This window comes from Lissotriton helveticus, chromosome 3_1 (genome assembly GCF_964261635.1).
Source record: "Lissotriton helveticus chromosome 3_1, aLisHel1.1, whole genome shotgun sequence".
Classification (NCBI taxonomy): domain Eukaryota; kingdom Metazoa; phylum Chordata; class Amphibia; order Caudata; family Salamandridae; genus Lissotriton; species Lissotriton helveticus.
The window spans coordinates 1,337,041,635-1,337,057,429 of NC_136061.1; the positions used below are offsets into that span (position 1 = coordinate 1,337,041,635).

The 15,795-nt window shown below is 47.1% G+C and overlaps 1 protein-coding gene across 1 annotated transcript in view; it reads left to right on the forward strand.

Annotated features, from left to right (window-relative positions):
* Nucleotides 1-14,403, forward strand: part of ETS1 (ETS proto-oncogene 1, transcription factor) — a 418,514-nt gene extending 404,111 nt beyond the window's left edge. The window contains exons 7-8 of the mRNA XM_078681989.1: nt 1,303-1,421; nt 12,538-14,403. Of these exons, the coding sequence (XP_078538115.1) occupies nt 1,303-1,421; nt 12,538-12,753 (335 nt within the window). The 3' untranslated portion in view covers nt 12,754-14,403. The remainder of the gene's footprint in view (nt 1-1,302; nt 1,422-12,537) is intronic.
* Nucleotides 14,404-15,795: the final 1,392 nt, after the last annotated feature.

Below are 15,795 nucleotides of genomic sequence, written 5' to 3' on the forward strand. Positions count from 1 at the left end.
ATATCACTTATTGTATTTTCTTAAATTTCTCAACAACTACTAAACGGATTTACACCAAATAAGAAAAAGCGTAATCTGCGTAACAAAATCTTCCTTTCTGCTAAATTTGTGTAATTCCATCCAGCAGTTCTACGTGTAGGTTTGTTGACAAGTCCCATGGGAATTAACATGGGATAACACCGTCTTTTTTAGCACCTTTTTCTCGGTCCCCATTTGACAGATCACCCCAGAACTTTCCATACGTAACAAGAATCACCAGCACACTTTTTTTGGGAACTTTTGCGAAGATTCGTCAAACAGCACCAGAGATATAGGCAAGTCAAAAATCGCTTTTTCTATGTAAACATGATCCTAACTACAATTACCTACCAGTGACTGCAATATATGTATATATACCTTCATACATAAACTTCATAAATGACATGGAAAAATAAAGAGAGGCAGGGGCTTTTTGGTTGCGTTGTTTATCCCCACATACAAAATGACTATTAAGAGTGTATCTGCAAAGATAGAATTCCTGCAATGTAATAGCAGGTAATGATGGAGCACCTTTCCCATGTTGTAGCTCACACCATAATGGCATACAACCATCTACTTCTAGCAGCATTTTCCCACAATAGTGGTATTGAGGAATGGACTAGACTAAAAGTACTGCATTTAACAACAGTTAGACATTTTTTAAGGAAAGTGTGTGTGCAAATCTTTCTGCATCATGAGACCTAGTGGACAAACCGCCTATGGTTTGCTGGAAGGGATAATTCAGAAAAGTCAATGCAACCATTAAGCTTCTTCACACCCATCTCCGTTAGCAAAGGAGTATAGGAAAAGTGAACAGAATAGACCAAAATCATTTTTAGAGTTATAAATAGTAGTAAAAGGTTTGGACTATATGAGCACTGTCTCACTTCTCTAACTCATATCACTCTGTCCTACCCAACATTCTTTTTTTGTCACTGGGTTTACAGGGGCGTTTCTATTATGATGAATTGAGAGAGCGGGTGAAAAAAGTTAACACAAACTGAATTATTGCATGATGTTGCGAGTGTATGGTAAATGGACAATCAATATCACTATGTGTAGCAGTGGTGGTACTTATCCTTTGGCTGAAAGCAGACTCACCAGTGAATTCGATGACATAGGGATGGGATTGCTTATGGTGGAGCAATCCCATTAATAAGCAAGGGAGATGAGGTCTTTGAGGGTGACCTGTAAGATATTAGGGTCCTGCACTATGTTTTGTTTGGGATAAAGGATCCTCTGGTGACCAATTATTAAGAATTGTGTTGGTGTATGTGTTCCCAGGTAGTGGACCTATCCAGCTGTGGCAATTTCTGCTCGAGCTGCTCACTGACACATCATGCCAGTCCTTCATCAGCTGGACAGGTGACGGCTGGGAATTCAAGCTCTCAGACCCTGATGAGGTAAGTGAGACTAAACCTTCCAGCTTGTTCTCTTTAATTGGCTGAACTTCAAATATCATTGTGATGAGAGAGAGATCTTGACATAATAGGAATATACGAAATATTGCTGTAGTGACAGAAAAATATAAATATTCTACGTAGAGGTTATGATTGATTTGTATTGGGCCACAATGTCGCCCATCTTATATATATGGTGATACTAAAGGGGATGATGGACCGAGCATTTGAGCAAATCAAACACCCCCCCAATCAACTGATCTGGGTTTAATCCATCATCATTCTTTAGCTCACTCCACCTCCCCAGTTCAGACATTGCCTTATGCAAATCAGTCTGACCCTGTGCCTCATGGGAACAGTCCAGCCCGAACTGCCAAGCCATGTCTTCCCTGCACCTCCCAAGGCAAGAAATCTATTGTCCAAGCCTCCCTCGCTGGAAGGACTCCCAGCAGCAGGAGGGCAGACTTGTGTCTGTGGCAGCAGCATCCATTTGGTGATGCTGAGGCTTTGGTTAACTTCAACCGGGATTAACAGGACCAACATGTCTTCTCCCTCTAGGAGGGTGGAATGCTACCCCCGTCGCCAGAACTGGCGAGGAGGTAGTATTCCAAAGCGTATGACACCTTACACGACATGTTTTGATAAAGCCAAACCAAAGTTAGCAATAACCGCGAGGATTATAATGCACTTAAGAGTATATGGTATGGTTATATCATAGAACAGCTATAAGGACATGGTTCCGAAAGCTGCAGACAGGCTCAGCTCATGCTAGAGCCTCATCTCACATAAAACCAAGCACTCTGCCTTCAGGATTGTTAAGGCCTGCCATAGAAGTGACTAATAAGTGCATATGTGCCTATTTATAAGGGTAGATATAGGAATACTATATCTAAGCAAGGGGTGATTACACGACCTTGCCCCAGCTGAGTGATCATCCAGTTGTGTCAATTTGGATGGCCAGCCAGAGGTGGCATAATTCATGCTGCAGCCCCTGGTAGGCCTTGGATGCACCTATGCCCTGGGTACCTATGGTACACTATACAGGGGTTCACATGGTGACCCAATATCCAATTAGGTATGTACCTAAAGTACATGGAGTCCATTTTACAGTGAGAGCAGATAGCCTGGGGCCATGATTAGGCGGATCCCAGGCCAACTAAGTCGAAAACCAGCTAAACACTAGGCAAAAAGTTGGGGGTAACCATAGTCAGATGTCCATCCTCCTACACAACCCCCCCCCCCCAAACGAAAGGAAATAATGCTAATCTTGACCAGGTAAGCCTATATTACCTGAGTGGCCATATATGGAGGTACCTGCACTGCCATGGTTATCCCCTGTCTCATGGTCCACTAAGCAATCCCTCACCCTAGGGGTATCAGAGGGTCTCCACCATAGGGAATCTCTACCTGTGGTGTGTTTTGGCAAAGTAAAAGGCTGGTGTTTTGGGATGGAGTACTGAAGTGAGGCTCCACTAATGTAGAGCTCAGCTTCCTCCAATCACTATCCACCATATAGGCCTTTCTTTCCATGACTGAGTTGCACTGTGCTCTCAGGGTCAACCTCTGGCTACCTATAGCTGGAGGCTGGGTCCCTTTTGTTGGCTTACTGGAGGGACAGGTCAGGTTTGGGGCCCTTAGGTCCCAGGTTTGGCTGTGCCCAACAGAGTACATCTGGGGGAGGTTCCTAACTAAGAGTAAGGGAGTTCCCTCAGGAGTTTTCAAAATTTTCACCTGGCTAGGACTGCTAGCTTTGGTGCCCCTAATCTGCTGATGGGGGGTTCCGGTGGACAGGGGGCCCTTTGAGGTCCACAGGCCTCCCTGACCTCTATCAATCAATCAATCAATCAATCAATCAATCACGAAATTTGTAGAGCGCGCTACTCACCCAAGCGGGTCTCAAGGCGCTGGGGGGGAGGCTGATACTGCTCGAAGAGCCAGGTCTTGAGGAGCTTCCTGAAGGAGAGGTGGTCCTGGGTCAGTCGTAGGTGGGTGGGGAGGGTGTTCCATGTCTTGGCAGCCAGGTAGGAGAAGGATCTTCCTCCGGTGGTGGTTCTGCGAATCCGTGGGATGGTGGCGAGGGCGAGGCTGGCGGAGCGGAGCTGGCGGGATGGCGAGTAGAATGTAAGGCGGTTGTTGAGGTATTCGGGGCCCCTGTTGTGGAGAGCTTTGTGTGCGTGTGTGAGGAGCCTGATTGTGATCCTTTTGCTGACGGGGAGCCAGTGCAGTTCTCTCAGGTGGACGGAGATGTGGGAGTGACGGGGGATGTCCAGGATGAGTCGTGCAGATGCGTTCTGTATGCGCTGGAGTCTTTTCTGTAGTTTGGCTGTGGTTCCAGCGTAGAGAGCGTTCCCGTAGTCCAGCCGGCTGGTGACGAGGGCCGCCTTTCTGGTTTCGGTGGGGATCCACCGGAAGATCTTTCGGAGCATGCGGAGGGTGTTGAAGCATGAGGATGAGACTGCATTGACTTTCTTGGTCATCGTGAGGGAGGAGTCAAGGATGAAGCCCAGGTTGCGTGCGTGGTCCGTGGGCTTGGGGGCGGAGCCCAGGGCAAGGGGCCACCAGGAGTTGTCCCAGGCGGAGGGGGTTGGTCCGAGGATCAGGACCTCCGTCTTGTCTGAGTTCAGTTTCAGACGGCTGAGCTTCATCCATTCCGCGACGTCTTTCATTCCTTCCTGGAGTCTGGTTTTGGCGGGGTCTTTGGTGAGGAAGAGGATCAGCTGGGTTTCATCAGCGTAGGAGATGATGTTGAGGTTGTGGTTGCGAGCGATGGCTGCGAGGGGGCTCATGTAGACATTGAAGAGGGTGGGGCTGAGCGAGGAACCTTGGGGTACGCTGCAGATGATCTTGGTGGCGGCGGCGTGGAAGGGCGGGAGACGGACTCTCTGGGTTCTGTCGGAGAGGAAGGAGGTGATCCATTCCAGGGTCTTTCCTTGGATCCCGGCGTGGTGGAGGCGGGTTGTTAGGGTGTGGTGGCAGACTGTATCAAATGCGGCGAATAGGTCGAGGAGGATGAGGGCGGCAGTTTCCCCGTTGTCGAGCAGGGTCCTGATGTCGTCGATGTCTGCGATGAGGGCGGTGTCGGTGCTGTGGTTCGCTCGGAAGCCGGACTGCGATGGGTCGAGGGAGTCATTCGTGTCGAGGAAGGCGTCAGTTGCTTGTTGATGGTCTTTTCAATGACTTTTGCTGGGAAGGGGAGGAGCGAGATGGGTCAGAAGTTCTTGAGGTCTGTGGGGTCCGCGGTGGGTTTCTTCAGGAGGGCGCTGATCTCTGCGTGCTTCCAGCTCTCCGGAAAGGTAGCGGATGCGAAAGAGTTGTTGATGATGTTCCGGAGTTGGGGTGCGATGATGGAGTCGGCTTTGTTGAATATGTGGTGGGGGCAGGGGTCAGCTGGGGAGCCAGAGTGGATGGTGTTCATCACGTGGGTGGTGTCTTCAGTGCTGACGGGGGTCCAGGCGCAGAGGGTGGTGCTGGGGGACGTTGGTGCGGTGGTGGGTTGCATGGGCTGGGCGTCGAAGCTGTCGTTTATATCGATGATCTTGCGGTGGAAGAAAGTGGCGAGTGAGTTGCAGAGGTCTTGCGAATGCGTGATGTTGTTGCTGCTGGCGCTGGGGTTGGAGAGCTCTTTAAAGTGGCTGAAGAGTTCCTTGTTGTTGTGGGTATTGTTGTCCAGTCGTTCTCTGAACGATGTCCTTTTGGTAGCATGGATCAGCTGGTGATGTTTTCGGGTGGCGTTCTTGAGGGCGGTCAGGTTATCTGCCGTCTGTTCATGGCGCCAGGCTTTCTCAAGGGTACGGCAGGATTTCTTTGAGTCTTTGAGGTCGTCGGTGAACTATGGGGCTTTCCTGCTGCCAGGTTTGCTTCGGGGGTTCTTCAGTGGTGCCAGGTCGTCAGCGCAGTTGGTGATCCACTGTGTGAGGTTGCGGGCTGCGTCGTTGGTGTCCGTAGTATAGGTAGGGGGGTTTTGGCTGAGGGAAGTGGTAAGCTGGTCGGTGGTGATCTTGCTCCAGCATTTTCGGGGAGCCTGTTGCGTGTGGTGGTGAGTCGTGGTCCTTCTGTAGTTGAAATGGACGCAGCTGTGATCGGTCCAATGTAGTCCGGTAGAGTGGCTGTAGGTGATGAGGTTGCCGGAGGAGAAGACGGGGTCAAGCGTGTGGCCGGTGTTGTGGATGGGGGTGTCTCCCAGTTGCTTGAGTCTGAGGTTGGTGAGGTTGTCTAGCAGGGTGGTGGAGTTGCTGTCATTGTTGTTCTCCAGGTGGAAGTTCAGGTCCCCTAGGAGGATGTAGTCTGAGGAGGCGAGGGCATGCGGGCTGATGAAGTCTGCGATGGCTTCGCTGAATTGTGTGCGTGGCCCTGGGGGTCTGTAGATAAGGGTACCTCGGAGGGTGGTCTTGGGGTCGGTGTGTATCTGGAAGTGAAGGTGTTTGGCGGCAGTGAGGGTGTCCTCGGAGTTGGTTGTGATGTGGATGGTGTTCCTTTAGATGATGGCGATGCCCCCTCTGGTTTGGTTGATGCGGTCCCTCTGGGTGATGTTGTAGCCGTCTGGGATGGCTATGGCGATGTCGGGGGACGAGGAGGCATTCATCCAGGTTTCCGTGAGGAAGGCGACGTCCGGCGCTATTGTGTCGAGGAGGTCCCAGAGTTTGACGGCGTGCTTGTGGACTGAGCAGGTGTTGAGCAGGATGCACTTGAGGTGGTTGTTGTTGGCGCCTGGTCGGGGGGGGCGCGGTGCGGTTCGGTTGGAGGTGAATTTGCAGGCATGGCAGGTGAAGGGTCCGTGGGTGCGTTTCGGGGTGGCTTGATGGCAGGCGGGTATTCGGCCGGTGTTGAGTGCGTGGAGGGCGGTGGTGTCGTATCTTAGGCAGGGCTTCTGGTTCCTGTGGGGGCCAGGGGTTCTGGTGCTGGGCGCGGTCCAGGCGCGGACGGGCGCAGACGGGCTTGCCTTTGGCGTGACTTCAGCGCGCCAGCGGCGCGCCCGCTGCGTGCGTCCGCTGCACGGCCTCTTCGCGGCCTCCATAAGAAGGGCAGTGGGAGGGAGGAGCGGCTGGGAGGCGGGAGCGGGGCAGCGAATGGGGTCACAGGGGAGCGGGGCTTCAGGGATGCAGCGGCGGGAGAGAGTGCGAGGGAGGGGAGCGGGAGGGGGATACAGAAGGGAAAAAATGGGGGGCAGGGGTACAAAGAAGTACACAACAGTGGAGGAACTAAGGCACAAATACAGAAGAAGGAGGCACAATATTACGTTAATACAGCCGAAAGAGACGCACAATGCAGTACAAGTGTACCGGTGGCACGAGGGCAGGAAGCGGCAGAAGCCTCAGTCAGCCTCAGTCAGCCCTGGGCTGACTGAGGCAGGGTAGAGAGGGGCAGGTTACCTGCTCCAGACTGGGTCCCACCTTGGAAGGGTCCACTGCCATCAGGGGCTCTGCCAGGCTAGGCCTGACTACCTCTGGGGCAGTTCCTTTACAAGGGGTAGTGTCAGTTCCCTGAGGAGGCTGACTCTCACCTAAAGTCTGGTGGGAGGGAGACTTTTCTTCCTACCCAGTGCTCTCTGTTTGTGTGGAGTGATCCATAGTTTCAGGCTTCACAACACATGAATCTGTTTGAGTTTGGGCTGCGACCATCACAGCCCTACCAACCTTTTCAGGAGGGAACTCTGTTTGCGTGTGGGCTGTGCCCATCAGAACCCTGACAACCTGTTCAGGGAAGGAGTCTGCTTGAAATTGGGCTGAGACCATCACAGCCCTACCAACCTTTTCAGGGAGGAAATCTTGAGCTGGGGCTGTGGCTATCACAGCCCCACTAACCTTTCCAGGAAGACCTACCATTTTGGAATGGGTTTCTTGTTCTACCTCAGCCCAGGCTGAGATCTCTAGATCATTTCCCAGTAGACAATCCACAGGCAAGTTTGTAGACACTGCCACTCTCTTTGGGCCAGTGACACCTCCCCAGCTAAGATTTACTACTGCCATGGGATGATCTTTCTGCACTCCATCAATATTGACCCCCTGGTATGTGTACCCAGGTAAAAGTTGCCCTGAGGGGACTAGACTCTCAGTAACCATGGTGATGCTAGCCCCTGTGTCTATATAGGCGTCAACCTTCTGACCATTGATGAGGGGCTCCTGTCTGTACTTGCCCAAAGTGTTGGGACAAGCAGTGAAGTTGGAAAACCCCATGCCATTCTCACAGACAAGAGTAGCTATGGTAGGGGACCTGGTTAGGCCAGAGTCCACCTGAGTTCCCCAAGTAAACCCTGCAAAATTCTTGGGGGCACTCCCACCACCTGGGGGAGTACTACTAATAGTAACAGGAGGTTTTGGAGTAGTACTTGGAGGAACATTTTCCTTATTGTTGGCTTTTGGGCAAGTGCTGTCAGTTTTCCAATGGCCAGGCTGTTTACAGACATGGCAATAAGGTTTCTTAATGGTAGAGGAAGGAGTTTGAGACCCACCCCCCTCAGAGGAGTTTTGGGGCCCTGTAGTGGATTTGTCCTTAGATGTATCCCCACCTTTCTCTTGAGGCTTGGTATTATCTTTCTTTTGGTCACCACCCTGATTTTTAGGCCTAACCCTGGTTCTGACCCATTTGTCTGCCTTCTTACCCAATTCTTGGGGAGAGGTCAGATCAGAGTCCACCCGGTGTTGATGTAGAAGCTTGTTCTGACAAGTATTAAGGATCTACTCCCTCATAATCAAATTATACAATCCTTTATAGTCATGTACCTTGCTGCCCAATAACCATCCCTCCAGAGCCTTAGTAGCACAATCTACAAAATCAGTCCAGTCCTGAGTCTGTGTCTTCTGGGTATCCCTGAACAACAACTTATATTGCTCAGTGGTTAATCCAAACCCATCAATCAGAGCACTCTTCAGGACTGTGTAGTTGTTAGCATTCTCATCACTAACTGTGAGGAGCTTATCTCTGCCTTTTTCTGAAAAGGAGTGCCATACGATTGCTGCCCACTGACTTTGGGGTACCTGCTGTACTTTGCAAGCCCTCTCCAAAGCAGTAATCCACTTGTGGATGTCATCCCCAACTTCGTAGGGTGGGGCTATCTTGCTTAGGTTTCTAGTATCATAGGACCTATCTTTATTATCTTTATCCTTAGGGATAGTGCTGCCACCAATGGGTTCTAACCCACTAAATTTTTGCTCCCTGGCAAGGGCAAGTTTCTCCTTGCCGAGGGCAGTTTCCTCCCTCAGGATCCTCAGATTGACTTCCTTCATCCTTGCCTGATGTTCTCTCCTCTGAGGAGAAGTCATTCCCCTCTGAGCAGAGCCATTAGAGCCCCTAGAAGCATTAGAGTGGAGAGAGTCCCTGGAGTGGGACCTCCTCCTCCTATACCTCTGGTTAAGTCTACTTAGAGGCCTGTATGGGGCCAGCCCATCCTCAGCCCCATGTAGGCTTAGATTAGCCTGGCTAAGCCTTCTTACTTGGAGCTGGCTGCATACTTCCTCCCCAGAATCTTCCTCCTCCACCTCTTCCTCATCATCTATGATTGTAGGGTCAGTGGCATCTTCTGCTTAGGGTAGGACCTCATCTGCATTACCTGAGGGGCCTGAGACAGAGGCTTTCTGAGCATCATATTCTTCCATGAGCTCTATCAGGTGCTTGAGGGTAGGGTTGGAACCCTGTTTTAACCTTCTAGATGTGCACAAGTGCCTTAAGTCTTGGAAGGTTAGGGTATCATATCTTGAAGGTGCCCTGGCAGGGTCACTTCCCACAGGGAGAGTCACACTAGGCTCTCCTGTGGTAGACATTATCTAGTGTGGTGTGGTGTGTGCAGCTACCTACACTAAGTGTTTCCTACTAGAACCTCTCTAGGAGTTGTAGTCAGGGTGTGCCAAGCCCTTTGCTCTACAACAACTAAATTCAGTAGAACTTAAGTATTATAAGACTTGTTATATGTACCTATAGGTACCTTATGTGATCTTTCAAATGATGTCTTAAGATTACAATTGGTAAAACAACAGAAAGCTCTTATCCCAACCGCTGCACACCAATGTGAAAAGTTGGCCTGATATGTGATGTCCACTATTATAGTGGGCACCCTGTATCAGTCCAAACAACCCTTATGGTGATGGTTGTAAAGTCAACCTTATAAACCAGCTATCCTAGTGGTATCATGGACAAAGCAGTCTTAGGCTAAAACTTCAGAGAGCATATGAAGCCAGCTGTTTTACCATATGTAACCCCTTGAATATCAAATGAAAGGACACCACACAGGTTATATATAAAATATATATGTTTTTTATTATAAACACAACCCCTCTGAACTCTTTATGAGGTCAGATGCTAAAGCACCAAACAAGTTACTCAATTATCATACAATAAGTTGCACAAAATACAGTCGAGTCTTAGGGGTGTTGTAAACCATATACTAAAATAGTGGTATAAGAACCATGTCACGAACAGAGAATAGGCCTAGGGCCTAGGGAATCGCCGGGGCTACACTAAGCTAACAAGAGTTAGGAAGCAGGAGGCCCACAGGATGCGTGTGCAGTGTCTAAACACATACGCGAGTTACCATAGGGATACAATGGGAACATAAGAGTCAGAAACTAGTTGATTTAGGACACTTCCGGATGGACTAGGAGAAAGCTACTTAAAACTAGGACACTTGGATAGTCAATACCCACAGGAGCACCTGAGTACTCGCGTTACCTCACCCACAGGAGCCGGGTGCAGAGGTGTCAAGTTGTGTCGGGTTTCGTCGCTGAATCCTATGGAGACCTGTAAAAATATGCTGCAGGCGACCAGGAGAGAAGTGTCCGGTTGAGATCCAAGGGTAGATCGAGGATGAAGAGTACCTGAAATCAGAGGGGACAGAGTCTGGGTCACTAGCCAGTGACCAGGAAGGAACCAGGCGATGTCAGGTGCAATCAGGTGAAGATGCAAAGCTTGTCTCTGCAGCCACGTGGACCAGGAGGTGTCGACAACAACCAGGCGCTAAATACTGACTGTAAAACAAAGGATCTCGCTGTAGGCGGTGTTGGCTTCCGGATTGGAGTCAACAGGCCTTGGCAAATGCAACCCACGTAGGAATCAAAGATGGGCTTCTGTTCAGACCAGCAAGGTCTGGGGGGGTTTCTCCTTTTCAGGGAAGCAGGGGCTAACCTGGAGCAACCAGGCAGGCAGTTTAAATTCAAAGGTTCGTCGTCACAGAGGCCACTAGCCAACAGGCAAGTGACCAGACAGACGCATCAAGTACAAAAGTACTAGCAGGCCCCACGCAGCACTCGGTGAGTGTGGGGGGTTGTGCGTCGGTGCAAAAGGTGCTCAGGGCTAGGGCTTCTCAATCCCCAATGCACAACTTCGAGGGTGCCTCAGAAGCTGCACAAGTAACAAGTAGCAGATTTTTCAAGATGTCCGGTCCCACGTCTCTCGTCACCTCCACTGGTCTCAGCTTTGCTGTGGCTGTGGATCGGGCTCAAGAAAGTCTGGAAGTCCAGTTCTTGTCAGGCTCTGTGCTCGGGCTCCGGCGGGAGCGTTGACAAAGCAAACCGCAGATCGCTGGATAGTGCCTGTTTGCACAGGGTGGTCACTCCTTGACCACAAGGGAGATTCTTCAGTCTTCTAGTTGTAGTAGAATGTTGAAGGTCGAGAGTTTCGTTTCAAGTTTCAGTTCAGGATAAATCTAAAGTCTCTAGGCTCAGCTCCTACCTTTATACCAATCAAAGGGGCTGGATTACCTCCTAGGTCCCTCCTATGGATGGGACCAGGGAAGGGGGTGGTTACACCCTTTTCCCTTTGTCCAGTTTCGTGCCAGATCTGGGGCTGGAGTGCCCCAGCAACTGGTTTCAACCGGACTATGCATGGAGCACCTTGTGTGCCCCAGGCAGTGTCTCATTTCATTCAGCCCTCCCTGCCCCAATACACTAAGGCCTGTCTGGGGTGGTGCTAGCACCTCCCAATGCAGGAAATCTATTGTCTAAGCCTCCCTCGCTGGAAGGACTCCCAGCAGCAGGAGGTCAGACTTGTGTCTGTGGCAGCAGCATCCATTTGGTGATGCTGAGGCTCTGGTTAACTTTAACCGGGATTAACAGGAACAACATGTCTTCTCCCTCTAGAAGGGTGGAATGCCAGAACTGATGAGGGGGTAGTATTCCAAAGCGTATGACACCTTACACGACATGTTTTGATAAAGCCAAACCAAAGTTAGCAATAACCGCGAGGATTATAATGCACTTAAGAGTATATGGTATGGCTATATCATAGAACAGCTATAAGGACATGGTTCCGAAAGCTGCAGACAGGCTCAGCTCATGCTAGAGCCTCTTCTCACATAAAACCAAGCACTCTGCCTTCAGGATTGTTAAGGCTGCCATAGGAGTGACTTATAGGTACATATGTGTCTATATATAAGGTTAGATATAGGAATACTATATCTAAGCAAGGGGTGATTACACAACCTTGCCCCAGCTTAGTGATGAGCCAGTTATGTCAATTTGGATGGCCAGCCAGGGGTGGCATAATTCATGCTGCAGCCCCTGGTAGGCCTTGGATGCACCTATGCCCTGGGTACCTATGGTACACTATACAGGGGCTCACAAGGTGACCCAATATCCAATTAGGTATGTACCTAAAGTACACGGAGTCCATTTTACAGTGAGAGCAGATAGCCTGGGGCCCTGATTAGGCGGATCCCAGGCCAACTAAGTCGAAAACCAGCTAAACACTAGGCAAAAAGTTGGGGGTAATCATAGTCAGATATCCATCGTCCTACACAGTCCAATGGTAGGTTTAAAGTAGATTTATTCCAGTAAAGGAGTACAGCACAAAGGACCCTCACAAAGCGTCTCTCATCATCAGCCTCCAGCAAGTTAACTGATCACTGGAGCTTCTAAGAGAGTAACATTCTACCATTCTACAGTGCTAGGCAACTATTAGAATTGAAAGATGTAACATGGAAGTACTTACATAATAAGTGCAAGCATAAGGATATAGCAACTTTGTATGAAAATGACTTTGATATCCTCAATGAATTGAAAACAATGTTCACTTGTTTTACACAGTTCATCCTAGCATGTTTGACGATTAACTATCAGTGTGTGTGTGTGTTTGTGTGTCACATTCTCTTGAAACTTCTTACAATTTGTAATGCTGGTGTCTCATTTTCTAGGTTGCAAGAAGGTGGGGTAAAAGGAAAAATAAGCCGAAAATGAACTATGAGAAATTGAGCCGCGGCCTACGTTACTACTATGACAAAAATATCATCCACAAGACAGCTGGCAAACGTTACGTGTACCGTTTTGTATGTGACCTGCAAAGCCTGCTGGGATATACAGCAGAGGAGTTGCATGCCATGCTGGACGTCAAGCCTGACAATGATGAGTAAACCCACAAGATGAAAACCTTAAAAGAAACATGAGTGCCTACAATCATTTTTTAAACCAAGAAAATGTTTTTTTTAAGTATCCTGCACTGTTAAAATGGCCTTACTTTAGCACATTGTGCTGACAGCAGAGGATGCAATTGCAATGAGGACACTGTTTAAAGTGCAGACAGGTGCCTACTCCGCCCCCACCCCTGCCACCCCAATTTGGGACAGGAAAGAGATGTTGCAAAATCAATCTGTGGTTCCTGATGCTTTGACCCTGCTTTGAATTACAGAAAAACAAGCAAAAGGAAAGACACAGATTGCGCGGCCAAATGAATTATTGGGGTGTGTTATTTTATACATATTGTTGCCAGTATTTCTTGGTTTATTTGTCTTGTGCTACAGGAAGGTTCCAGAAGTGGCATATTGTATTTATGTCTGTTCTCTAATATTTGTTACCGCCAGGGAGAACAGCAATATTTTTCTTATCTATTACCTGTACCGTAAATCCCTGTAAAATGTTACACCAAAAATGAAAAGGGCCTTTTGGAGTCCTGACCATAGAGCATGTGGTTAAATGCTTAAATAGTCTTAAGAAAAAAAAACTGTGAAAAAATGTGAAATTATTGGTTTCGAATATTTATGGGCTGCATCAAAATCGCTAGGATTGCACCAACATAATATTTCTTAAAATCCTCACTTGTTTGAGGATATACTTGACGCTTTTTGTATGTTTTTTTTAAGTAAACATCTATTTTTAAACAACATGAAACAGTATTACAACCATTATGGAAACATATGCTTTTGTGCTACTGGTGGATTGTTGCATTTCATTTGGAAAAACACTCCATCTAATAGAGATGGTACCCAAGTTCATCTTTCTGTTTTGAATAAATACTTTTTCCGAAAGCACATCTATTTTGCAAGGAAATACGATGTTTGGTACATTTAGCTGCCAGTGTAAAGGTTCTTATACTTTTTTGATATTTTCAGATTCACTGCTACAGCAGCATCTGGTTTTGACCCAAACATTTTCAGAACTCTGAGATATTTTTTAAAGGGCAGTAGTTTTAGTGACCCACTGAGGGCTCTAGATAAGTAGTCAGTGGCAAGAGTAAACGGTTGCAAGACCAGTGGCTGCAGACACTCAATTGTAGGATCATGACCAGTTGCCCCAAAAACGTTTGTTTACAACAAACTTGGCTAGCTCCATTAGTTACTATTACAAAAACTACATTGTTATGCGGTATTTTGTGTCCACAATGTGAGCAGACTGAAAGGAAACCTTCTTTTCATAGTCAAAATTTGACATCCTTGAAAAAGCACTGTTTATGTCAGAGGCCAAGTGGGAGGTTGAGTTCTGCCTTGATATATACAAATCAAATAAATTGTAACGTGTGTAAGAATATTAAGAGTTTCTCTAGGGTGAATGCAACAGATGGTAAAAAAAATCCAAATCCAAGTAGTAATATTGCTGTTTGAAATTTGATCGGAGCTAAAAGAAAACTAGCAAAGCTTTTTTAAACGTATTGCCTTGATCTAGGTAGACTGGCTGCTTTCTTCTCAAACATCATTATTTGTACAGCTGCTTATAATATATATATTTTTTCATAAACGAAAATAGAGTAAAGTGTCCTGTTGGTGTTAATAACCGAAAAGGAAAAAAAACCGAATTGTCCTAATTTAGAGCAGCAATGCTGTTTTTGAGCTCACAAAACCTGAATCATACACTGAACCTTAACTTTGAATGTTCTCATCGAATATTGTTTTAACTAGATCATTTTGAATATTAAATGTTGAAATATTGGCAGACATCAATGGATTGGTGTAAACACCATATCAGACGTATTATCTCTGTTTTGCACTTCGTACAGTGCATTTTACAAAAACACAGCTACCTACATCTGTATATGTTTTGTTTAAAAGAATGTTAGGTTTTCATTTGTGTTGTTTTCTCTAGGCTTAAAGGGGATGTTACACCCAATTTATTTTAGTGCATCGATCGGCCTACAATAAGAAATCGCTGAATCATACATTGAATTTTCCAGTTTCAAGCCAACACTTGGCAGTTCCCTACCTAAACAGTCTTTCTTATTTCCTAAAACATAGGAGTACAAAAGAGGCACATGATACTTTGTTCTATATTTGGATGACCTATAAAGTAGCAAAGCAACATTGGCCTGTTTTCCACTTTAAGTGGATCATAGAATAGCAAGGACGAGTGATGATTGCAGCAGGTGTTCACTTCCATACTAAAGTTGGAGAAATGTTTCCGAAGTTACAGTGCAAAAAAATGCATTGACTGGATGAATCTAGGGTTCTGTTGTGTGGGTTATTCAAAGCCAACAAATGAGATAGGTGGAAAATACGGTTTAAATTTGGGTGTTTTGTCCAAGTTCACATTCAAATATTCTCACATCTTTATCACTACCTCAGGTTATGAAGGACATATACATTTAAGAGACTGACATTTGTAATAACATTTCTTTAATATGGATGGGTAAAAATATCGGTGTAAGGTAGAGTGTTTTGGAAATATGGATATGACACACATGTAGACACCAGAAAAAAACGTTATCTGGTTGTCAATGTCCTGCAATGTATGGGATGAAAATTAGGTCTTAAAAAGACACATACAAATCCAGGTGTAAGACCCCTTCTCATCTATCCTGCATCAATAATTACCAAGCCAAATGACTAACAGCAGTGCATATTCACAAAAAATGTATTCTCAAGCTCATATGGAGAAGAAAAATGGCGGTGGAAAATAGATCAGAAAGCACTGCTGATCAATTTTCAAAATTAATAGTTTGGCCTGGCACAAGATTTGGATATCCTTTTGACACACTGTTACGTGAGGATGTGTTTTTTTGCCTTGTCTCTCCAATACAATGTGTAGCATATGATGACAGAAAATATTAAGTGGACCTGTGCAAATAAGATATACTGTCCTTTCCACCACTGCTCTAATACTCTAGCAACCTAAAGGCTTAGAGCGACATTGCTATTTGGTTTATGAAGCAACCCGAAATGTGCCTTGGCACAAATTGTGTAGTCCTG